This window comes from Pipistrellus hanaki, assembly GCF_964339955.1.
Source record: "Pipistrellus hanaki genome assembly, chromosome: 1".
In the NCBI taxonomy this organism is placed as follows: Eukaryota; Metazoa; Chordata; class Mammalia; order Chiroptera; family Vespertilionidae; genus Pipistrellus; species Pipistrellus hanaki.
The window spans coordinates 92,032,022-92,059,044 of record NC_140503.1 but is presented as its reverse complement, the minus strand read 5'-3'; the positions used below and the strand labels follow the sequence as shown (position 1 = coordinate 92,059,044).

At 34.5% G+C, this 27,023-nt stretch overlaps 1 protein-coding gene across 5 annotated transcripts in view; it reads left to right on the top strand.

Annotated features, from left to right (window-relative positions):
* ARHGAP12 (Rho GTPase activating protein 12) overlaps positions 1-24,304 on the top strand; it is a 132,021-nt gene extending 107,717 nt beyond the window's left edge. For 4 of the 5 annotated variants that reach the window (XM_084875880.1, XM_084875879.1, XM_084875877.1 and 1 more), the window contains 9 exons: positions 5,968-6,069; positions 9,913-10,011; positions 13,307-13,409; positions 15,936-16,052; positions 17,636-17,734; positions 20,488-20,565; positions 20,664-20,798; positions 21,027-21,129; positions 21,990-24,304. In XM_084875880.1, the coding sequence (XP_084732006.1) occupies positions 5,968-6,069; positions 9,913-10,011; positions 13,307-13,409; positions 15,936-16,052; positions 17,636-17,734; positions 20,488-20,565; positions 20,664-20,798; positions 21,027-21,129; positions 21,990-22,164 (1,011 nt within the window). In that variant the 3' untranslated portion in view covers positions 22,165-24,304. The remainder of the gene's footprint in view (positions 1-5,967; positions 6,070-9,912; positions 10,012-13,306; positions 13,410-15,935; positions 16,053-17,635; positions 17,735-20,487; positions 20,566-20,663; positions 20,799-21,026; positions 21,130-21,989) is intronic. The other variant, XM_084875878.1, reaches the window with a different exon arrangement.
* Positions 24,305-27,023: the final 2,719 nt, after the last annotated feature.

Genomic DNA, 27,023 nt, shown 5'->3' with positions numbered 1-27,023 from the left:
TTACCTTTCTCTCCTTCTTTCTCTTCTTAAAGAATACCTTTCAGCATCTATAATAATAAAAGTGTAATATGCTAATTAGACTGGACGGCCTTCTGGACGGCCTTCCAGACAAAGCCGGGCTGTGAGGGAAGCCCGGGTCCCTGGTGCCTGCTGGCAGCCGGAGGGAAGCTGGTGCCGGTAGCCGGGAGAAGGAAGGCCTACTCTTGCGTGAGTTTCATGCATCGGGCTTTTAGTTTCATATAATCCTGATTTGGTGGTGATGAACTCCTTTAGCTTTTTCTTTTCTGTGAAGCTCTTTATCTGACCTGCAATTCTAAATTTGCTGGGTAGAGTGATCTTGGTTGTAGATCCTTGCTATTCATCAGTTTGAATATTTATTGCCACTCCCATCTGTCCTGCATAGTTTCTGTTGAGAAATCAATCATATGGGTGCTCCCTTGTAGGTTAACTGTTTTTCTCTTGATGCTTTCAAGATTCTTTGTCTTTTGCTCTTGGCATTTTAATCATGATGTGTCTTGGTGTGGTTTTCTTTGGATTCCTCTTGTTTGGGGTTCTCTGCGCTTCCTGGACTTGTAAGTCTATTTGTTTCACCAGGTTGAGGAAGTTTTCTGTCATTACTTCTTCAAATAGGTTTTAAATATCTTGCCCTCTCTCTTCTTCTGGTACTCCTATAATTCTGATGTTGGTAAACTTGAAGTTGTCCCAGAGGCTCCTTACACTATCTTCGTATTTTTGGATTCTTTTTCTTTTTGCTTTTCTGGTTGGGTGTTTATTGCTTCTTTGTATTTCAAATCTTTGAGGTGATTCTTAGGATTCTCTAGTCTGCTGTTGGGTCTCTGTATAATATTTTTTATTTCAATCAGTGTATGCTTAATTTCTAATTGGTTCTTTTTCATATCCTCAAGGGTCTCACTAAATTTCTCAGATTTCTAGAAGATTCTTGAGTAACCCTGTAACTGTGGTTTTGAACTCTATATCTTGTAGTTCATTTTCCTCCATTTCTTTCATTTCTGACATGTTTTTTTGTCTCCACATTTTGGCTGCTTCCCTGTGTTGATAAGGTGGCTTTGTGTGCTAGGTGCTCTTTAGGGCCCAGTGGCTCAGCCTCTCCAATCACCTGAGGTGGATGCTCTTGGTGCACCTGTTTGTGGGCTGTGTGCACAGTCTTGTGGTAGTTAAGCCTTGATTGCTTTTGGTATCACAGGGAGAAATTGATCTCCAGACCAATTGGCAGCCTCCACAGAGGGGATCTCCCGCCCAATTAAAAAAGCGGCACACCCGGGTGCCGGCCAGCCCATTCTGCACCTCTGCACCTCCTACCAGTCTCAATGTGCTTTCTTCTTTACCTCTCTAGTTATAGTACTTCCATTCAGCCAGCTTTCTGGCGGTTCTGGATGATAATTTTCTGTATTTTAGTTGCAATTTTGATGTGGTTATGGGAAGCAGCATGTGCAGATATTTACCGATGCTGCTATTTTGGTTCTTTTAGTTTTTATTTGATGACAAATTTTTAAAAAATCTCAAGATAGCCTTGCATTTTCCTTCCCATATGTAACACATACTAAGGGATTGAAAACTAATTTTTAAATGGCTTAAGTAAAAGCAAGTAAGATTATTCAAATAAAAAGTGTATGTGTGTGTATGATGTATTTTGGCATATACAATATTCATAAATATTAAAAATTGATTAAACATGGAGGTTGTTTCTTTTTTGTTGCCATTTGTATTAGTTATTGGTTAATTCCTCCTGTGTTTCATCTTACAAAAATCAGCAAAGAGTATGTGAGAAACATCTGGCCTTGACATCTGTTAACCCCATTGTTCGCCAGGGTTGATCTGGCTGATCTGGCTGGCTAGGCGGGTGTCCCCCTCCTCCCTCACCAATCCATGTGTGTTCCTCCTGAAGCTGTGCACTTCCCTCCCCCCCACAGAGGAGCACTGGTCTTCAGTGCGCTCCCCTGCTAGAACCTCCAAACAAGTTCTCAAAAATCAGCAAATACAATATATATCTGACATTTTCTTTCTTTAGAAAAAAGCTATCATATTATGTATGCTTTTATATTTTGCTTCTTTTTTTTCTTAGCAATATATATATTGGAAATCACTCAACCCATAAAAATCTCCTTTAATCTTTTTTAGGGTTACATAATACTTCATTATGTAGATGTTCCTTAATTTTTTCTAAGGATGGACATTTAGATTGTTTCCTAATTTTTCTGTTACAGAATGCCAGTTAAGATGCTTCTTAATTAACTCTATATTAATGAATCCTCAAAAAGGATTTCAAAGAATCCTACTTTTGTTTTTCTGTTTAGTCACCAATTAGATTTGTTGTAGGTAAAATGTATGCTGATTATATAGTGATTTCCCTGAGGATGAGATGTTAATGCTATTATATAAGCTAAAAGGACAGAAATCACCTGTAGTAAAAATTGTCCTTATTCATCTCTTTGGAAGATGGTATATTAGAACTCAATCTGTAGCACAGCCAGATTTTTCTTTTAATTTTGGAAGAAATGGCTTTTCCTTCAGTTGAGTTTGGGTGGTTTATGAAAAGGGATTATGTTATAGAAGTATGGTTCTTTAAAAATTAGATCAACACAGTGCAAAAACCTAAACCAAGATCTATTTGAGGAAGTCGTCGATTCAAATTTTATACTTACTCCACTGCATATACTTATTGATGAGTAAAGTCACCCATACTATTTGAAGTTATGTTTCTTAAAAATCATTCATGCTTTGTATTTATTTTTTGTTTCATGGATAGCTAAAATTGAATAAATGGAAATGTACATATCTGGCATGCAACTCCACTGTATAAGATACATTTTGCATAGCTGTTGTGTCATCCAAAAATCCAGTGAGATTTTCCTTCTCCATAAAGATAGATACATTCCACTAGTTTTCTGGAAAATATTAGTTATTTACTGGTTTGTTATATCAGTAATGTAAATGACACTTGCTTTTTCTTTACCTTGTTTTTTTTTTTTTCAACAGACATAAAAGCCTGCTATATTCTGGGCTGTGTTAAATTTTGAGGTTTTGGTCCCTGTCTTCCTAGCTTACATTATATTGGGGAAAATCAACACATGCACAGTTATAATACATTGTGTCATATGCTTCCTCTCAGATGGCATTCATCATATACCTTGAGTATTTTTAAAAATTTTCACACAAATATTGGTACATATTCAAATTTATTTATATATGATTTCAAATTTCTAAAAATAGTCACTTTGGGGCAGATAATTCTTTGTTGCGATTAGCAGATGATAGTAGCATCTATCCCTTCTGTTGTGACAACTAAAAATGTCCTCTGGGAGCAAAATCATCTCTATTTGAGAACTACATTTCTAGAGGAAGAGGAAGGCAGCTTAGATGGTAGGGTCATCTAAGAAGACTTAGAAAGGGTACAGAGGATGCTGCCCAGCAGATCACAAGGAGGAAGCTTAGATGACTTCTCTATGATCCTTCAAGTTCTTTGTCTGATTTTAGCTAACATAGGCCTGTTTAATGTATAATGCTTTATTAATCACTAATCTTAAAATAAAACATGAATTTATGTAATGTCAGAAAATATACTGAGATAAAATTAGAGCTTTTGTAAAACTATTTGAAGTTCAGCTTTGCTGTGTTGTGTCTGCATGCCGAATTGTATTTTTGTCTTACCTGTTTCCATTATGCTTTTCTCTTGGGTGTCGTTTTGCCATTGTTCCACGTTATGACATCATAATTTTCTTCCCTTTTTTCACCAAGTCATTTTGCCAACAGGGCTCAGTCTCTGAGCTCTTACATTCTCTGCTTTCTTAGAAAAAGTCTGTCAGTCTTCGGCCTGCTGCCACATATAAAATCTGATCCTGTCTCAGCTGTCACTATTATGTGTTGTTATTGCATACCCTTTGCCACAGTAATTTTATTTTCTTTGCTATTAATGCATTGGAGGGGTTGATTACAGTAGAGAAAAGTTAAACTGGATTTTGAAAAAGGAAGTATAACAAACACAAGATGTTGCCAACTATATATTGAATGCATCTTTCTAGCATTTGATGCCTTGTTATTGAATTTATAGTTGTTTATCTTATTTGGTTAGTTACTTGTATCTTAACTTATATGCAGCAAACCATCTACCGAGCATGTAATAAAGGATTTTTATCATTCTGTTAAATGTGTATACTTAAGTTTTAATAACTTTTGAGATTTATCATTTTTGCTCAGAAACTTCTCTTTGACCATTGTAACTTTATGGTTAATTAAATGTCTTTTGAATGACAAACTGTATGTAAAAAGGCCAGGAATTTGTAGAATAGTTAAAAATCTTATTGTTATTTTCATTTCACTAGTAAAAATCCTATATAATATCCTAAATTTTGTTTTGTTATAACAAGTACTTATTTAAGTCCACATTGCTACCTGCAAAAATGGAATAAAATGAAAAAGATAAAGTCGAACCATTTATTAAATGTGAAACTACTGACATGAATAATGAATAAATTATGACAAGGTTGGTGATATCTATTTCCAATGGCAAATCTAATTTGTCTTGAAAATATTTTAGCAAATGAAATTTCCTGTAACAAATATTTCTGACTTTAAGATTACAGTTCATCAGTTCTTAAAGATTTTAAAACCTCCAAACCGTTCAGTGACATAGAAATGCTGTTTTACATTCTTAGTTAACAGACTAAACAAAAAGTTTAAGTTAATGATAGCAAGATATAGTATAAGCCTACATTTAATATAGATTTTCTGCTATTTGCTAATCTTTTTTCTTATCTGGTTAACAAAATCTAATAGCCAGTTAAGTGCTTCTTCTTCTGAGACCAGCCATGCCAACTATCTTCCTGTTATTTTCACAATTCCTCATTAAATTGCTAAGGCTTTGTAGCATCTGGCTCTAATTATAATTTCTAACAAAGGCTAGATTAAAGAAAATAGGTTTAGAGTTTTCTGACTTTGTAAGTTATTGGTAGTTGTTTACAACAAATAATTGGTTAGAAAATCACCAAATTATAGAGAATATTTATTAGGTAGAAAAGTACTTAATATCTATCAGATTATATATATATATATATATATATATATATATATAGCCTTGCCTTTTTGAACAGATCATTTTATGTAGTCATTTTAAGTTTAGGATAAAGGCTAAGAAATGGAATTGCTAAGCCAAAGAATACATGTTTTTGTAAATTTGTAAATATATAGGTTGTGTCCCAAAAAATGTATACACACTTTGAATAATTATTAATTCCAATGGATTAAATCTGAAAAGAAAGAAACATCAATTGAGCTATCAGAAAAAAAGTGTGTATACATTTCTTTGGACACCCTATAGAATTACCAATTTTTCCTCTCTAGGAGTTCTAATTTATACCCCACTTACATATGAAGTCGTTAATACTCTGTAGCGGGGGTGGGGAACCTTTTTCTGCCAAGGGCCATTTGGATATTCATAACATCATTCAGGGGCCATACAAAATTATCAACTTAAACATTAACCTGCTATATTTGGTCAAACATTTAATTAACTCAACCCTAATACCTTGGCAGGGCCAGACCAAATTATTTCATAGGCCTTATACAGCCCGCAGGCCAGACATTCCCTAGCCTCACCAAACATAGTTTTTCCTCAAAAGTTTGTATTTTATTTTCTTACCTTTTTTTTTCCTTTTCATTTTTGCTACACTGTTGGATGAAAAAAGATTTTAATGTGGCTTTATTTTGTATTTTTCTTATGATAGAAGTTGTCATTTTATTTCCTTTTCTATGACCTATATATGTCTTGCAGACATTTTTCAGTTTTAAAGTGGAAATTGTTATTTTATAATAGAGAAAGAGAAGAATTTGAGATAATTACTTGTTTGATTTATTGTTAATGATATAAAGTTGGTCTTAATTCTTTTTGAATGTACACACGTAAATGAATATCACTTAAAGCTTTTTTCTCTCTTTTTTCTAACCATGAAGTTTGGGAGTAATCAGTCCAAACCAGAGTTCACAGTGGACCTTAAGGGGGCGACGATTGAGATGGCTTCCAAGGATAAATCCAGCAAAAAGAATGTATTTGAGGTAATAAATTTTTTTTCTGAGTATAATTCACATTCTTAACTATTGTGATTAGATCTTATTTTTTTTAGTTACTTTGGACTTTGGAAATGGCCTTTCAGTATAATTAAGTCAATATTTATTAAGAAAAACAGATGATATGAGGAACTGGGTTTTAATTGCATAAATTATAGGATCTCACATATATTACGAGCCTTTGTCCCACAAATCTTGCCTTTCACCAGAAATACTAAAAAAGGTATGATTTCATTTACTCTGAAATCTAATATTAAAAAATACTTTCCATTCTGTCATTAAAAACCCCTGGGCAGTAATTCATGATTTTGCATCATTTATTGCTGCATATCAGACCACCCCACAATTTAGCAGCTTACGAAGAGTCACATTGCTTAATTTGAGTGATTCTTCTGATCTTTCATGAGTCTTCAGTTACCCAGTAGCTTGACTGGGGCTGGATGGTTCACTTTTCTGGTGTTGGTGCCAGCTGTCTGCTAGGCCTCTTTCTCCACAAGATCTCTAATTCTCAAGGAGGCTACCCCAGGCTTTTTTATATTAGGTCTAGTAATAATTAATGTCGTTTTCTAATACTTTTTTAAATCGAATTTATTTAAACAATACAACAAAATTTAATCAACAATATAGTTGCCGTTGTTTTCTACTACTTGTGCCCAACGCTCAGGAAGCATTTTAATCCCTCTGTTGTAAAATTCTTGTGATTTTGATGCAAAAAATTCGGTCAATGCATTTTTGAGGCATTCTTCATTATTAAATTTTTTTCCAAGAAGAAAGTTTTGCAAAGAACGAAACAAATGGTAATCGGAAGGGGCAATATCAGGAGAATATGCAGGTTGAGGGAGAACTTCCCATTCCAACTGGCGCAGTTTTTCAGCAGTGATTCTTGCAGTATGCGGTTGTGCGTTATCGTGGTGAAGAATTACGCCCTTCCGATTAATCAGCGCGGGTTCTTTTTCTCTTAAAGCTTGGGCTAACCTTTCCAATTGGGCACTATACACTGCACTTGTAATGGTTTGGTTAGATGGTAAAAGTTCATAATGAAGAATTCCTTTAAAATTCCACCAAACACACAACATCACTTTTTTCGCATGCAAGTCAGGTTTTGGCGTGGGCTGCGGAGCCTCATTTTTGTCCAACCATTGAGGCCGCCTTTTCAAATTAACATACAGCACCCATTCTTCATCTCCGGTAACAATTTGCTCTAAAAACGGCAAACGGTTTTGACGAGAGAGGAGCGAACTGCAAATTGTGACTCTTTGATTACGGTTGTTGTAGGTCAACTCATGAGGAACCCATTTTCCAAACTTTTGGACTTTGCCAAGTGCACGCAATTGATTGGAAATTGTTTTTTGTGAACAATTTAAAGTTGTCGCAAGCTCTTGTTGGGTAATTTGAGGATTTTGCACCAAAAGAGCTTGAAGAGCTTCTTGATCAAAATTGGACACACGGCCTCGACCACTCTTGCCATCTAACGAAAAATTTCCCTCGCGAAATTTCTCAAACCAACGCTGGCATTTTCTGGCGCTAACTGCATCTTGACCAAGAGCACTACAGATGTTTTTTGCAGCCTCACTTGCTTTTCTTCCTAATTGGAACTCGTAAAGCATGCAGTGTCGAATATGCTCTTCATCCGCCATCTTCTTAGCCCTAGTTTTGCAACAAAAACCAAACCAAACACAAACTTTTTCAAGCAAAACTTGTTAATTGCACTTCACACGTTCTGTAGATACCACGTGTTTGAAGGTTATGTCAATACAAGTCAACGCCAAGCAAGATTTTAAACGAATGTAAAAAAACGACATTAATTATTACTAGACCCGAATGTTGGAATCAGGGTTCCAAGAGGGGTTTGGAAGCTGCAAGACTTCTTGCAACCTAAATTTAGAAGTCATATGTAAAATATATTCTGTTGGTGAACACAAGTAAAAAGGCCAGCCAAGTATTCTAGGTGGGGAATTAGAGTCCACCAGTTGACGAGCAGTAAAAAGTCAAATTGCAGAGTATGGATAGAGAGATGGGAAGAATCTTTCAGGCTCTCTTTGCAAACAATCTTTCAGACCCAAACCTTCCTTTCTAGCTTCAAGGTTTAGTCCTTTCCTAGCTTGTTGTCTAGGCAGATTGGATTAGTTTCTGTTTTCCTGCCTCTTTGATTTTCACTGTATATTATTTTACCTTGGATATTAACCCATGCCAAACATCTATATTGCATAAGAAACGTTACCACAACATTGATGCTTTAGCTTTGTTTTTTTATTTTATTTTATTTTTTTTTAATATATTTTATTGATGTTTTACAGAGAGGAAGGGGGAGAGATAGAGAGCTAGAAACGTCGATGAGAGAGAAACATCGACCAGCTGCCTCCTGCATACCCCCCGCCGGAGATGTGCCCGCAACCTACGTACATGCCTCTGACCGGAATCGAACCTGGGACCTTTCAGTCCGCAGACCGACGCTTTACCACTGAGCCAAACCGGTTTCGGCAGCTTTTGCTTTGTTTTTATGCTTTAAAATTAGCATTTATTTTAATGTACCGTGGGTTGTCGTCATCTGTAAGTTATTCTCCCCACTAGATGATGAAAGAGTTTTTTGTATTTTAAGCAGAAAAACTTATGTTATTTCCTTATCTTTAAGAACTTCTAACAGTGTTTCTTATGTACACTGAATATTCAGTATTAGTTGACTGACCTGACCCAACGCAAGGAAGAAAGTTACTATTTTCTGAATTAGCCTTGCAGTGCCAATAACTGATTCCAGAATGAAAAGGATTCAATGGTCAAATACCTTTTTAAAACATTTTTTTCAGGAACTGTGCTTGAGGCATATGTCTTAGAATATTGTTTGGGAAACATTGCCATAAGTTTCTCTAGGGAAAAAAGTTGTCAACCAGAAAATAGGATTGCTTTCTCCAACTGCTTTACCTCAAGCAATTATAAGAAACGTTGAAGTAAGAAATTATACGTAAATTGTTATTGCCTTCAGATAGCACAATACAGTAGTATTCTTACTTGAGTTAGTTCATGATTTGACACTTTAGTAATGTTTAGTAAATTTAGTAATATTTCTTCCCAAAAGGGAGATGGCATATATCATCTGTGCTATCTCTGTATTAAGCCATTATATTTTCTATTAAATAGGAAATAATGAAAGTCTAACTCTTTGTACATTTTTCCTACATTTATTTTTTAGCTAGAGAGGGGAAATTTCTCAGATTTATATAAAAGTATCATAGGTTTTATGAATTATGTTTCAGTTCTAATTTAAAATGTATGGCTTTGATTCTTAAACATTTTTTAATGATAAAGTATATTATATTTCAGCAGGTATTATGTAATTTGTGTAATGGAATTTGAGACCCTAAATTAAGATTTTCACTGAAACTTTATTGTAAGAAAAACTTTACATTTTATAAAAGAATTCTGCTGAGCCCTAACCGGTTTGGCTCAGTGGATAGAGCTGACGGCCTACGGACTGAAAAGTCCCAGGTTCAATTCTGGTCAAGGGCATGTATACCTCCAGTAGGAGGTGTGCAGGAGGTAGCTGATTGATGTTTTTGACACTCTATCCTTCTCTCTTCCTCTCTGTAAAAAATCAATAAAATATATTTTAAAAATAACGAATTCAGTTGATATTATTTTATACTAAAATAAGAGATGTCCCATCGCTGTGTAGTACTTAAACCTCTCATCACATAATATACTATATGGTATCTAATCTGCTTGTGGTTTTTTAGATTTTGAATTAAATGTATTCATTTATTTGGTTGAAAGCACTAACCATGCTCTCTCTCTCTCTGTTTTTTTTTTTTTCTTTCTTTTTCCTTTTCTCTAAAGCTGAAAACCTGTCAAGGAACAGAATTGCTAATTCAGTCTGATAATGATACTGTTATTAATGATTGGTTTAAAGTTCTTAGTACTACTATCAATAATCAGGTATGTGTTTGACTTAGGTAAACTTTTTTACTTCAGAGCAGCTTTTCATTTTGGTTTTCTAATTGTTTATTGCATCTCTATATTCATGTGAAAAAACACACATTCTTAATATATAATTTGACAGAGGTGGGTAAGACGGTGATCACTTTAGTAATTCCCAGGTGCTGGTGAATGATTTAGCATTCTCATTTATATAGTGTCTATTTTAAATATTTAAATTATTGTAAATAATTTTCACATGAGGCATTGGTTCTAAAAGAAATAGTTCAAGAAGATGGGACAGATCTATGCCTAGTGCATAGTATTTATTCAATGACTGAATGAGTTAGAAATAGTACTATTTGGTGAAAGTAGTTCCGAGGCAAAATTCTAAAATAAATGAATCTGTAGTCTTTTAATTAGCATGCTTTTTTTTTTTTTTTTTTTTTTTTTACTAGTGACACATCTAATCCCCCAATACACCAAAGTGTTCTCAGATGTTCTAGCTCTCCCTCATACCCCAACCAGTGCCCTCATGTTCCTAATAAATTTTTTCTTATGTATGTAGTAACTAAAAAAACTGCAGGTTTATACTCAGAGCTATACTTTCTTAGATTATATTTTTACCCATTCACCATATGTGGCATTGCTCCTAAATAAGGATCACATGTCAGTGACAAAATTGAAAATGAATACATAGGGCAATGTGTTATGGTTTTTTCTGTAACAGAGACAAAAAAAAAGTTGGGAATCATTGGCTTTAGTAATTAAGATGTCTATCAGAGATTTTATAGGTGAAGCCACATAATTAATGAGTTATGGTCTTACTAAGGTACTACCTCTATGGGCATCAGTATTTTACTTATAAAATAAAGAGATTGGATTTGATTGTCTCTAAGTATCTTTTCAAACTCCATAATTTTATGACTCTCAGTTCAAAACACCCTGATATAGAATCTGAGTATGCTTTAACTTTTCCTCTTTTACCTCTTCTATCAAATGACTCATATCTACCCCTCCCTCGTTCCCTTCCTCCCTCCAATCCTCCTTCCCTCTACACCATGCACAGACCTTTATGGTTTATGGGTTCATGCCTTACATTTAAGTCTTTTATCCACCTTGAGTTTATTCTTCTGTATGGTGTAAATTGGTGGTCTAGTGTCATCTTTTTGCATGTGTCTGTCCAGTTTTCTCAACACCATTTATTGAAGAGACTGTCTTTACTCCATTGTATGTTCTTACCTCCTTTATCAAATATTAATTGACTGTAATGGTGTGGGTCAATTTCTAGAGTCTCTGTTCTGATCCATTGGTCTGTATGCCTGTTCTTGTGTCAGTACCAGGCTATTTTGGTTATAATTACTTTGTAGTATAGTTTTATATCTGGTATTGTGATCCCTCCTACTCTGTACTTCTTTCTCAAGATTTCTGCAGCTATTCTGGGTCTTCTATGATCCTATATAAATCTTCAGAGTATATGTTCTAATTCTGTGAAGTATGCCATTGGTATTTTACTAGTGATTGCTTTTGGTAGTATAGACATTTTAATGTTGTTAATTCTTCCAATCCATGAACATAGTATGCACTTTCATTTTTTTTTTTTTGTTTGTTATTTTCTTGATTTCGTTTTTCAATGTCCTATAGTTTTCCATGTACAGAACTTTTACCTTTTTGGTTAAGTTTACTCCTAGGTATCTTACTTTTTTGTTGTTGCAATCGTAAATAGGATTGCTTTTTTAGTTTCTGAGTTCCCCACCAATTAATTTTTAATGCCATTGCAATATAAAACTTTCTTATGTCAATTTTACAGTTCTTTCCTGCTTAGAAACCTTCTGTAACTCCCATTTAAATTCAACAACCTGAGCCCAATCTATCTTTTTAAATGTGCCATCTACTCTACCCAATGTGAGCTTTCTTGTAAGCAAGTCTGGGTGCATTCATTTGGCAAATGTGTGCATACCTTATGAACTGGGGATATAGCAGCATGCAGTCAGATGTTATACTTCTTTATTTGGAGCTTACCATAAAAAGATAGATGATTACTGAAGACAGACAACTGACCAATTCATATAATGACATGTGGTGAGTTTTATGATGGTATGGGATGTATAACATACTATAAAAATACTGATTAAGTAGGGACCAACCTTATTCTAAAAGTCAAGGTAAGGGAAGGCCTTACAGAGAAAGTTTTTTGTTGTTGTTCATTTGTTTTGTTTTTTAGAATTGAAACCAGGGAATAAACCAAGTGAAAGGATAGGAACTTATTACTATGAGATTTAAAAACATGAACCATTTACAAAGTGGCAAAAGATACTAAGTAGTAAGAGATATGCAAGACCTTGGCGGGGAAAATTGCAAAACTTTATGGAGAGACATTGAAGAAAACCTAATTAAATGAGAAATATATTACGTTCATAAATTAAAAGGCTCAATAATGTAAAGATACAATATATTTATAAATGATTTATAAATTTATAGATTAGAGATTTTTGAATCCATTAAAAATCTCATTACGTTTTCTACTGAAACTGCTCTATCATATGCCAAGACTTCAGGAAAGCTATATTATTTAATACAATGTTGTATCCATACCAGGATAGATACAAAGACCATAGACCCCTGTATCTGTGGACACTTTATGCCAGATATATCACTGTAGATTACTGAGTAAGAATAAATTTTTTAGTAAATAATGCTGGGCCAGCTGGATATTCAAGAAGAAATTTGAGCCTTTCCCTACATGATACAGAAAAATGAATTCTTGGTTGAATAAAGATATCAGTGTGAAAGGCAAAATGCAAGGTTGGCTTTGAGAACTCAGTCCAGTTTTTTAACCTATAAAAGTGGTTAGACCTTAAATTAAGATCCCTAGGACTTCTTTCAATTCCTAACATCTATGAGTCTGAATAATGATTAACTATTGACACAAAATGTAGTTTTCTTGTGCCATTTTCTCAGAATGTAGCTTCATCTTGTTCTAGCACCATAGATTGTAACCTGACCTTTTAACTGTTATTACTGATACTCATGTGCAGTTGATCAAAATGAGGCAAGATCACTTCACCATCAGTGTAAATCCATTGTCTTATGAATTATCAGTAATTTTCCTTTTTGGAAATTCAGAATTAATGCCATCTAAGGAGAAAAAAACAGTCTAATTTAAATGATTTATCAAATACCTAAATCATACCTGTTATATGCTAATTGGTTCCCTAAAATAATTTGAAAAGTCAGTGATTATTCTGAAATTTATGCTGTTACATCTAAAGCAATATCAAAAGTAATACATGTTTGCGAAATCTGCAACCCATAGCCAGTAGAAACTGTTGAAGCAATTGAAGAGGACACACCAGATTCACCAGGAATAGAAAAACAAGATAAAGAAAAAGACCATAAGGATCCTAGAAAACTTCGTTGTAAGTTATTCTTTCTCTATTTGGCTAGTGGTTTGAGAGAGCTTATTCTCTTTGCTTTTCAAAGATTAAAAAAAATATATATATGTAAAAGCTAAGTGAAATCTCTACTGTTATAAAAAAGTTATAAGATGAAATACTTGCAAGTTTAATGTTGTAATACTCTCCATGTTAACTCATTGTTATTTTTTCACCTTCATTGTATGCATCCCTGGAGCATCATATTAATTTTGAGGGACTGTGATTCTTAAAGAGAAAAAATATATATTAGGATGAACTTTTTTTGAGGTCTCTAAGGAACTAAATTTTATTGATTTAAAAATATATAATTATTGTTTATGATTCTAGATAGAATCTTAAACTTTAAAACATCAAAAGTCATACTGGACACCAGGCAGCCATCTGTGCAGATATAGCTGCATGCACCCATATCTCCAGATCCTCTGTACATAAAGAACCAGAGCTAGGCCAGCAGTTTTAAGAAAGCATTGTCTTGTGAATTACATTGTTTAAATTAGCTTTGACTCTGAACTTTGTTAAATCTATTTTAACAAATCCATATATAACTGAGAATTTATTTTTAGCCTTCAAATTAACTGAGTGATTAGAAAATCAGTTCTATTTTTGTTCTCTCATACTCCAATGAAATTTAGGCCTATTACTGAAATTGTTACCATATAACAGTGTAAACAGATACAAATTCTCTTACTTTAATTCTTTACTAATATATTGTTTTCACAAATGTAGTTATTTTTCAAGAAATTTACTTTTGAATTGTTATTGTAATAAAAAAAAAAACAGTATTAAAGGCAGTATACAACATTTTCCAAAGAATTAGTTTAGTGTGTAGATAATTATGATGAAACTTAGCCTAACCTATAAATAATTAAGCTAGTTCTCTCTCTTTCTCTCTCTCTACCTAGTACAGTAAGAATAGGAATTTTTTGGTTTATGTTTTACTAGAGGCCCAGTGCACGAAATATGTGCACTGGGGTGGGGGTGGGGGGATGGGGGGTAGTTCACTCAGCCTGGCCTGTGCCTTCTTACAGCCCAGGACACCTTGGGGGATGTCTGCCTGCCAGCACTCAGACACCCTTCTCTCACAGGTCGGGGCTCTTGAAGTCCAGGACCCCTCACTCTTTACTGCTTGCAAGCTGTGGAGGCAAGAGAGGTTCCTACCATTGCTGCTGCGCTCACCAGCCTTGAGCCTGGCTTCTGGCTGAGCAGGATTGCAGGGGGTGGGGTGTGGGGGGGGGGCGCCGTAGGAGCGCTGCTCAACCAGAAGCCTGACTCCCTGCTCCTTATCACTGGCTCTGTTCCCCACCCACTGGTGGTGGTGGGGGAGATTGGGGGCCAGGCTTGTCAGGGGGGAGGCCATGGAAGGTTGAAGCGCTGTGGTTGCACTCTGTCCCTACTCTGTGGAGGCGTCAGGACTGTGCCATCCCCCCTCCCACCCGCCTCTGCGGAAGTTGCAGGACTGGGACCACACAGCTCCCTCTCCTGCCATCTCTGTGGAAGGGGGAGCCAGGACCGCCATAGCTGTCCTGGCAGTGCAGGCTTGCTGGCCCTGTCCCTGCTCACTTGTTGTTCCAGAAGGTGGTTCTGGAAGGTCATTCCACTGTCCAGTCTAATGAGCATATTAGCTCTTTATCATATAGGATAATTTTTTTTTGCAGCTCTTTTGTTTTTTTGGTTAATCCTCTCCCGAGGATATTTTTTCATTTATTTTTAGGGAGAGTGGAAGAGAGAGGGAAAGACAGAGAGAAACAATGATGTGAGAGAAACACATTGATTGGTAGCCTCCTGCACAAGCCCTGACCAGGGCCCGGGCCAGGAAGGAGCCTGCAACCAAAGTATGTGCCCTTGAACAGAATTGAACCTAGGACCTTTGGTCCACAGGCCAATCAATGCTCTATCCACCAAGCCAAACTGGCTAGCATTGCTGAGTTTTATTTTTACCTTCTAAAACTGATGGAGAGTTAAAGAAGATAAGTTGTATCTATATATGTAAAAGCCCAGCTACCAGAACGACCAGTTGCTATGACACACACTGCAGCAGTCAGCTGGCCCAATCCGGGCCCCAATTGGCCCTCCTAACCTCCTGTAGCCCCTCCCCTGGCTGGCCCCACCCGTGGTCAACCCCTTCGGCCCCAATCGGCCCCTGTAAGGGTGGGCTGGCCAGACCCCACCCATGTACAAATTTCTGCACCAGGCCTCTAGTATTCTTTATAAAATAGTGAATGTGAATTAGGGTAACTTGGAAATGTCTTGACATATATACTAAAGAATGTACAATTTGTGATCAGTCTTAGTTATAAAAATGGAACGTATTGTTTGGTTTTTCACTTTGAGAAAGTCTGTGTTAGTTTGATTCCTCACATGTTACTCTTAAACCATATTAAAGTCAGAATAACTGAATTTATACTGTGATTTTTATATATCAGATTAATATATTTTGAGTGTGAGCTGGAAAAACTTTTTTCAAAAGGTTTTTATTTTATGAAATGCATAATATCTGTTTGTTTTAAGCCATGAAAGTGTCTAGCATCGATTCTTCAGAACAGAAAAAAACTAAGAAAAATTTAAAGAAGTTTCTTACACGGCGCCCCACTTTACAAGCTGTACGTGAAAAAGGTTATATTAAAGGTAGGTAGAAATATGAAATCAGAAATAAGACATTTTAAATTAAAAACTAAAAGTTTTCCAAAAATAAAAATTTTCATATTCCTTTTCCTTACACATAAAGTTTTTAGGTTCAGTGATTAAAATACATTTGAGTAATTAGAATTGAGTTTTAAAATCCACATGAAGAGTTATTTTAACTAAAGCATTGAGCAGACATAAATACCAAACAAGTTTTTAGCAACTCTGTACTAGAAAAACTACACAAGTATGATCATATGGGTGGCACATTTTTGTTTATTATTTAAAAATACATATATTTTTATTTCAGAGAGAAAGGGAGAGGGACAGAGAAAGAGAGAGAAACATCAATGATGAGAGTGAGTCATTGATCAGCTGCTTCCTGCATGCCCCACACTGGGTATCAAGTCTGCAATCTGGGCATGAACCGTGATCTCCTGGTTCATAGGTTGATATTCAACACCTGAGTAACACCCACTGGGCACATGGCACACTTTTAGAATACATGATTTTCAGTTTTGAGATGTACAGATCAGAAGAAATTTTGAATAGACAATCAGCACAGTAGAAAGAAGGAAAAAAAAATAGTGAACAAGCAATTTTATTTTAATTTATTTTCAGTTCTCACTTAAGATAATTAAAAAATTAGTATATTTGTTATTTCATTAAAAGAACCGTAATGCAGGATCTTGTCTTTGTAAGAAAGCATTCTTTTAAAATCATATAATAAGACTTAAACAATATAAAGTATTCTTATTATACAAGCATGTTTAATTCCAAAGGTAATTAAAATCTTTTTTTTAAGAGTTTAGAACCTTAAAAAAAAACAAAATCTCAAAAATAAATGAATTGAAACAGCCACTAATTTGTTCACCAGGCCTTTTCACTGAGAAATATAAACTCTTGCCATTTTATGTTGTTATTCACTACTTCAGGTATTTTGTTTGTTTTCATGAATGCTTAGCACAAGTGTTGGCATTTCAAAGCTTTTGGGCTGAAAGATTAATAGAAGTCTTTGAAATATATTTTGTGAAATCAAGTGTTGGCTCGTGATGGGCATGCACCTACTAGTTTTAATACTTGAGTATGTACCAAGTGCCAAGAGTTCAGTTGCGAGGTCCTTGCCCTCACAAAACTTATATATAAAAGTGAGAGATGGACAACATAATTTAAAAGAGTAATGCCTATGAATAATCTAACATCGTAATGAAATAGTGACTGGAAGTGGGTTATGATAGATAGGATGTTCAGAGGGTTTTCCTATGGCGATGACATTTAGCTGAGACCAGAATTGATGAGATGAGGAGGAGCTGAATTTAGGGGAATATTGATCTCTACTGATGGTATAGAAAATAATAAAGTTCTCAAGCAAATATAAGTGAGGTGTTCATGGAATTTAGTAAAGAAGGAAAATTGCTTGAAATGAAATTGGAAGAAATAAACAGAGTGCAAATCATATAGAGTATAAATCATGGTAAGCAATTCTGGATGCACTCAGTGGCTTTATTGCACTATGAAATGGTTTAGCTGTTTTGTGAACTAAATTTTAGCAAAGTGATTCTTTTTGAAAAAATGATCTCTTTCAGATCAGGTATTTGGAGCCAATCTTGCTAATCTGTGTCAGAGAGAGAATGACACAGTGCCAAAATTTGTGAAATTATGCATCGAACATGTTGAAGAATATGGTAAGAAAATAATTTTTAAAAAAATGTTAAGCATACCAACCTATTGTTTTGCCATCAAAATCCCTAGGGTTTTTATGATTTTGAGTGATGAAACCAAAAGTTCTTCATAGTTGAAAGATGTTAAGAAAAGCATCTTGTTTGCAAAGAACTTACGTGTTTGTATCTGTTTTAAATTAAGACCTTTGTGGGCATCCATTAAAATGTTCAGTGCTTATGATTGCTTAGCATCTGGTGTTCTTTGAAGCTATTTAGAGTTGGCATTTGCTTAAAATGAAGTTTGTGATTTTGAAACTGATTTTTTAAAATATATGTATTTTTTTGATTTCAGAGAGGAAGGGAGAGGAAGAGAGAGATAGAAACATCAATGATGAGAGAGAATCATTGATTGTCTGCCTCCCACATGCACGCGACACCCCCCCCCCCCCCCCCCCCCCCCCCCACTGGGAACTGAGCCTGCAACCCGGGCATGTGCCCTGACCCGAGAATCAAACTAGTGACCTCTTAGTTCCTGGGTTGATGCTCAACCGCTGAGCTATACCCGGCTGGACTTGAAACTGATTTTATTAAATGATTTGACAATGTAGAAGATATGAAGAGATTATGTTTACTTACTAAGAGAAAATTTTTTGTTTATAATAAAAATGAGATATTTTAAAACTTAAATGATTGAACTATAAAGTTATCTAATCTATTTTTACTGTAAAATAAGAGACAGACTAATGTCTATTTTGATTAATTTTAACATATTTATAATATTTATACTAGTTTTATATAAATTAACAGTATCTTGACTAACCACATTATTATATCTGTATATCTTCAAAAATATCTTGTACAATTAAATATTTTCATAATTCATAATTGCTAGTTCAGATCTCATCTCTGATTCTCTTTGAATAGCTTTTTAAAAAAAATGTGTATAGCATTATCAAATATTTAATGAATATTTGAATTTTTAGGCTTAATTGGGTGAATTTCAAATGATTCTATCCCAGATATAAAATAAGTTACTAAATTATCAAATTATCGATTATTTTTATTAAACCATTATTTTAGTTGTTAGCTTGTACTAAGTTTGCCACAAGCACATATTAATATGGCAAACATTTTTAAGAGTACTTATGGCATTTATTGATACATTATAAGATGGCATAAAAAGATGGGTGGGCTGATTTTATCTATTAGCTTTCTTTACTTGTAGAACTATCCCCAGGTGTTTGTAGAAGTTTATCTTAAATTGTTAGTATTTCAAATTGAATGAAATGATTTCCCTGAGATGATTCACAGTTTACATGATAAAATATAGTTGTTGCTGTTTATTAAAATAAAATTCAGAGTGAATCTCCACCCTTTCTCTGCCAACTATTGGGTCGGCAACTAAGTAATTGCGGATTTTTTAAAGAAAATCAAAGACAATTTTTTCATGGAACTAAATAACTTTATTCTGTAATGTATTGCCCATTTTGATCAGTGACCTTTTGCCATCTTTCAGGCAGCATCATAATCCCACGTTCAAAAAACTTCTGGTTTTTATTAGCGAAAAACTGAATCAGGTACGGTTTGACATCATCATCATTATTGAAATTTTTACCATTCAAGGAGTTTTGTAAAGATCGAAACAAAAAGTAATCAGATGGTGCAAGGTCAGAACTATATGGTGGATGTGGCAAAACATCCCAACCAAGCTCCATTAATTTTTGCCGAGTGACCAAAGATGTGTGTGGCCTTGCATTGTCATGATGGAATACAACACCTTTTCGATTTGTCAATTCGGGCCGCTTTTCTTCAACTGCACTGTTTAATTTCGTTAGTTGTTCAATGTAGACATCAGAATTGATCGTTCGGTTGGGTGGTAAGAGTTCAAAGTAGACAATTCCTTTGTAATCCCACCAAACTGATAACAAAACCTTCTTTTGATGAATATCAGCTTTTGATGTTGTTTGAGTTGGTTTACCTGGCCTGCTCCATGATCTTTTCCGCTTGATATTGTTGTAAACAACCCATTTTTCATCGCCAGTTATCAGTCGTTTTAAAAATGGATCATTTTCATTACGTTTCTTTAGCAAATCGCAGCTGCTAATGCGTTGCGTTAACTGTGATTCTTTCAGTTCGTGAGGAACCCATGTATCGAGTTTTTGAACATAGCCAAGTTGTTTTAAGTGATTTTCAATGCAGGTATGTGATACATGAAGCTTCTCTGCAATCTCACGTGTTGTACTGTGACAGTCCGAATTGATTATTGCTTTGATTAGGGCGTCATCAACTTCAACTGGACGACCAGAGCGTTTTTCATCTTTGAGTGAAAAATCACCAGAACGAAATTTGGCAAACCAATTTTGACACTGCCGTTCTTTTAAGGCTTCATCACTATAAACAGCACATAACTTTTTATGAGCTTGCGATGCGTTTTTCCCTTTGCAGAAATAAAAAAGCAAAATATGACGAAAATGTTCCTTTTGATTTTCCATTTTTCAACGAACGCCAAACGAAAACTACAAAACAGATCAAAAAACTTTTTTTTACTGATTAACAGCTGAATAGCCAACTATCAAATAACAAAATGTGTTTTACATTTGTACTACGTCTGCAAACCTAAAAATTCAACTGAAGCCATATATGTGTGAAACCCGCAATTACTTAGCTGCCGACCCAATATTTATAGACAAAGTCATTCATGCTAATGTTAATTAATAAGAATTCTTTAGGAGAGGCAAACAAGTTCTTTAAACCTAAAAATATTATTTGTTTCTTAGGTTTGGATGTTGATGGGATATACAGAGTAAGCGGCAACCTTGCAGTGATTCAGAAACTGAGATTTGCAGTCAATCATGGTAAGATCATAGTCCCTATTGTTATATCCAAAAGAATCACTCAAAGCTGTTAAAATTTAAAGTAATTTAAAATTGTTCTATTTTAACTGTTTTTCCAGATGAAAAATTGAACTTGAATGATAGTAAATGGGAAGATATTCATGTCATCACTGGAGCACTCAAAATGTTTTTTCGAGAATTACCAGAACCACTTTTTACATTTAATCACTTTAATGATTTTGTGAATGCAATAAGTAAGTATGTAATTAAACACTCTTTTTTTTCTATATGCTGAAAATCCTCTATACAGATTAAGTCACTGCATTCTGGTGAATTTTTTTTTTTTTTTTTTTTTTAAATGGTTTGCTACAGAAATTATAAATGTGACCACCAGATGTCACTGTGAATCACCAAATAACAAGTTCCAAACTATGTCACTGCTTTTCAGTTTCAGTTCTACTTACTATTTTTTTTTTTTTCAGAACAAGAACCAAGACAGCGAGTCACTGCTGTTAAGGACCTAATCAAACAGTTGCCAAAGCCAAATCAAGATACAATGCAGCTCCTTTTTAGGCATCTCAAAAGGTAAAAGTCTTGGCACAAAAGAGAAATAGTAATTAGGAAAACAAAAAATAGAAGAACTGCATAGTTATGAAACATGGTGCAGTATACCCAGGAGGCTTGGTCACTCAGACCCAGGTTTAGATACCAGCTATGATGTTTACTGTCTTTGCAACCTGATAAAGAGCTCCTCGAGCCTCAATTCCTCATAGGCAATAGGGTTTGGTATAAAGATTGCATTGAAATAGATATCATGTGTGAAGTAATGCCTAGCAAGGGTGTGGTTGGTGTTAGAAATTGTTAAATTTAATTAATATGAAGATGAGACTGGTTATTAAATAAGGACTGTCAAATCACCTTAAAATAAAGCCATCATTGCTCTAAGTTACTACAAAGCTATTTTAATAACTGATTTTTTCCTTCTGAAAGAACACAACCACTAGAATACTAAACTAAATGACTCAGTGAGAGATTTAAAAAACAACAACACATAAAGTGAGTAAAATTGAAAGTTTAAGCTCTGTGCTCTAATGAAACTTACCCCCCTCAACCTAGTGCAGTAATCTTTGTCACCTGTATTGTAAGTCATATTTAAGTTTGTCTTATTTTAAATGCTAAGCTAAAATACCACATTTAAGTTTATTAGAATATATTTAATTAAACTTTCCAGCTGTATTTATCCAGAAGAGAGTTTCACATGATATTTGGACTGAATTCTACTTGGCTAAATAATTTATATTTAGTATAAATATGTACCTTCAGAAAATGAAAATTATTTCTCATTTTTAAATGCAAACCAACTGTTTATGTTTATAATACAGTTGGAAGAATTTACCTCATTTTCTAAGATTTTCTCTATTAACAATTTATCTTTTCCCCCTTAGAGTTATAGAAAATGGAGAAAAAAACCGGATGACCTATCAGAGTATAGCAATTGTTTTTGGTCCTACCTTATTAAAGCCAGAGAAAGAGACTGGTAATATCGCAATTCATACTGTCTACCAAAACCAGATTGTAGAATTAATTCTTCTGGAAATAAATTCCATCTTCGGACGTTGATTTCATATTGAAGACAACTTGTAGCATAGGAACCGGATTTCATCAGATTTTAAATCCTTATACATGTTGTATTTTGTTTTTGGACCAAGCAGTGACTCTTTGATTTTGCACTTTTTGAGGGAACAGAGGGACTGGAAGAGTCAAAATGGGTAGTAGGCCCTCATATTTGCTGCTTTGTTGCAAGGTGATAAAACTGTGTTTAATTTTATCCTGAATTGTTTGCATTCCATACTCTGAATTTCAGTAAAAATAAAAAGTTGCAAATCTAACCAGTCATATACACTGAATAATTTGGTAAGAAAACTACATTTTTTTTTTTCTCAAACTGGATAATGTAGATCTTCTTGTTAGGTTTATTAATTGATAGAACAATAGTTACTATCAGTTATTTGGAAATCTCTCCTGGGCATTTTAAACAAAGTGAAGTATATCTGTTTTGATACCTGTGTATTTCTTCCTCAAGGTTTTTGCATGTAGTGCAGGCTAAGTGCTAAAATTTATAATTTATAACCCAGATATAATTCCTTGACAGAGGCTTTATCTTTTGCTGTATTGCACAGCATCCTTATGGGATATCTTAGTTGCTTGTTTGGGCAGCACACTAATATTACATAAAACACTGTGATATACTGGAGTTTATTTAGCATAGGCCAGTTCAGGGTATTTTGGAGCTGTCTGTGCTACACTGATTTAGCTAACAATTCTAATTATATCTAGTGCCATACTGACTTCTTGGTATGATCCTGTGGAAACACGTTATTTTATGTAAATATGGGCTGAAGACTTAATGTCCTTCAGCTTATGTATAAAGTTGTGTTGTATAGCCTCAAAGTATATTCTAAGCCAACATTTCTAATCATGATATTGGTGATCTTTTCTGTGAATACTAGGTCTTCTCCCAAAATAGGTTGTTATTTGATAAAATTAACTACGCACTTTTAGGTTTTAATTACATTTACAGGCAAATCACTGTATTGCAAATGGTACTGGAAAAATACTGATTAGACTTGCTAAATGGTAAATGCACTACCAGAAGAGCCTTTAGGTTATTTAATATGTACAGAATACATTAGAAAACAATTTATTGCCGAATTCTAACTGCAGTATGATAGTGGAAACCTATATGTAAATTAGATGAATGTCAGAAAATGACATTGCTAAATTTGAGAATTTCTTCTTATATTACTAATGTAGATTAATTTGTATAATAAAACAGGGTTTGGAAGGTTTTGTTACAGAGAGCATGGTTTGTTGAAGATTTTTTAAAATGTATTTTTTTAGATTAACTGCTGTATATGAAATGTCTAATCTGAATAAAGAAAACTATAAGAGGTTTAGAAATTTTTTTCCCATTAGAGATGTTTATTTTGGTTTTTTAATATTTTGTTTTTGCATATGCTGGTATACCTCATTTAAAAATCAACTGAATCTAATATTTTCTGTGGCAAATATATTTTCCTCATTTTACATCTTTTCTACTCGCTCCATGCCAGTACATCCTCCCTGCCTCCATTTTTTATTCATCAAAATTTGAAAGTGAATGATTTGTAACCAGGTCTCTTTTTCTTAGAAATTAATTTATAATTTATAGCTTGCCTTCCTTCGGAACAAATGTTTTGTATGATCTGTCTAAAAACCTCTCGCCTGAGTTTTGTGGTAAGACTTGTTTGTTGTTGTGGTCTTGTTAAGTTGATGACAAGCCAAATTACTTGATAGCTAGGGAAAGTGAATTGTTTTGGGCAGGGAGAATAAACCCTCAAGTGAGAATGTTAACATTTGCCTAAAGATATCCTAATAATACCACATGATTTAGGACTGGCATATATAGTGATGGTGTGCCAGGAAAACAATCAGACTCCAATCAGTAATGTTCTTTCTCTCAGTCTTTATGGACATATCAGTGATTAATATTGTCCTGTGTTTCTTTTGTCAAAGTGTGTGTGTGTAAAGTCTTAAATGTCTTATCAATTTATTGTAATATTGTATGTACAGTAATATCAGTGTCCTGTGGTTTTCATCCTTTGTGAATTAAAATTTCTCACTTGTTTTTTGTAATAACAAAACCAGTAATTTTTTTTTTGTTTGTTTCAACAGCTTGAATTTTGGTAGAAAATATAATAAAGGCTGAAATAAATTGTCAGTGAAATTTCATTTACTAAAGTTACTTCAGCATGTCATAAAAAAAGTAGGTGGAAATTGAAAGAAATATATTCAGTATGGGATTACATTCCAGCTAAAAGAAAAATATTTAAAATTTAAAGCAATAAGAAGCTTTACCTTTTACTTGAAAAAGTTAAGTATGACATATTTTACAGACAGGCAAATCTATAGATAATTTTTTCTTATGTGAAAAGTATAAATGGAATAATTCAGCCAAACTTGAGGCTTAGGCAGACGTTATATACATATTCATACACTATGTGTATATAAATGCGTGTGTGTGTGCTATTGTTTTCATACAAATAAAGATTCATCAATAATAGTATGGGCAGAGACCTGGAGACCGTTATACTATGTTAGTTTCATCACACAATTTTTGTAAGCCCGTAAAACTAGATATTAGATAGCAGCAGTGAGAGTGGAAAAAATGTTATTCCATAATTATGCCAAGAGATTTGTCTTTCAGCTCATGGAAGAGGCTTCTAATTAAATATTTAAAGTAAACATATAGTTTCCCATGACACTAATTTCTGCAATATCTTTATGCATTTAAAAAATACACACAAAAAAATACCACACATCATTTCAATAAAGAAGAGAATAAAAATAGTCAAATGGGTGTCATGCTCTCATGGTGTAATAAAAGTCAGATGCTCAAATATTGCATCTAAACATAGAATTAAAAATGGGTAGAAAGTAAGATTTTATGTAGTTTACTGGTCTCTGAACTCCAACCATTAGCTTTAATGATCCTCTTTTACAGAAAGCACTTCTCTGGTGCAATCTAGAAAAGGTGTTAAATAGGGACTTTAGCAGCCCATATGTTACAGTCCTGGCAGAGGGGCAGAGTTTTTTTTAAAACAGTATTCCAATATAACAGTATTCCAATATAACTAACAGTCCCATTAAATGCAGCTTTAGTTTGAAACAAACGAACAAAAATGGTAAAGGGTGCTGCAAAACAAAGGCAACACTCGTTCAATAATGACAAATTGAAATCTCTTGGAAATGCACAAGCTATAAACCCAGGCCAGGCAGTCAGACTTTGTATTCTAGAGAAGGGGGAAGTACAGAATGCCTAATGAGACATTCTGTAACTACTAAAGACAAGGCAGTTCTCCTGGGGAATCTCAATTAGTCTTCTCAACTGAAGTTTTGTGGATCAGTGGTGGCTGTAAATATATTCAGCTGGATTGAACTTTTATAAATTAGCTTTATGTGAATATAGCACTTAAATGAACTCTTTCATTTCCTTCATTGCTTCCCTTCTCTCACAGGGGGGAAAAAAAAGGAAGAAAAGAGCACTTTCATGGTAGTCTCATAAACAGAGCACTTGTAGAACAAGGCAACCGTTTAACAAACCACTACCATATGGATTTAGAAGTCTGGTTCCTCACTTTTTCTCACCAGCTCCCCGCCCCCCTTTATTTTACTTCCTTTCAGTATTTTCAGAAGAGAAGTTTTGGTTAAGATTTTTAATTATTAATTCTGGTAGCCAAATCTTTTACATGGTTCTAATGCTTGTACTCACACTGCAATTAGCACTGAAACTTGTAACGTTGTCATGGACCTTTTAATGCTGATGAAATCTATACTGCCATCAGAATGACCAATGATGCTATGTAGAAGTTCTTATTAGTGGGGCCTTTGCAGAGGGAAAAATAAAAACCCACTGTGATGTCATGATAGAGTACCTAGTGGAGATTCAGCATGGCATTTAAGACCACCTTTCTTTTAGGCATTTTGAGAGATTATTTATATATTTAGTCAAGATGTTACAGATAAGCTTCCAGGCGATGCATGAGAATTAATCAGTTGGACACTCAAGAGGATATTTTCAGAAAAGTGTCCTTTATTGCAGATTGCACTAGTGCCATGACTCAGGGGAGTCAGACTCCGAATCCTGAGTGGTGTATATGGACGAAGCTTTCCCTTTATACCCTTTAGCTCCCTTGTCCCCAAATCTGGATCAGCCTTCCAGACCCATCGTGGGCTTTGCAGCCCCCCATGAGTTGGGATGGGGGAAATGAGACCACACCCAGAGGACTGCCAGCACTGGCACCAGTCCCTCCAGAGATTGTAAATGGTTCATGGTTTATGGCCTCTGTAAAGTGGGAGTATTCCAGGAAACAGGTTCTGAAAGGCAGCACAGGCATCACAGGTAAGAAGAGTTTGATAAGAATTGAGTTTGATAAGAATGGAGTTTATTGGCAAGCAAGAGTGTGTCAGAAGGCAGGTTACTGGCACAGATTCAGATAGCCAGCCCCCCAAATGTTTTATTTTTCCCTTCAAAGAGAAATAGGAATCTTAGATACTTAGATACAAGAACAGTCTCATCAATTGAAAAAGCCGGATCAATAGGGACCCTCGCATGCACAGTTTTGTTTTATGGAGGTCCAGAATTATTGTGAATGGTTAGGCACATTTGGTCAGTTAGTGGCACAAGATGATAAGTTTAAGGCTGAATGGGTAGAAGTATCTTAATTATGTTATTGCTATTTTAAGTTTGATCAATTTAAGTAAAGCATATTCTGGCATGTTCAAATAATACTTGGGAAAGAAACAAGTAACTTGTCTACATTATTGGCATCTGTTTTTAAGCTAATTTTTACTTGTGTGGTATATTAAACTTCTATTATAAAAATATATTATGTACATCTATAATGAGGTTGACAGAGCTTTGGTATTGCTTTCTGCTT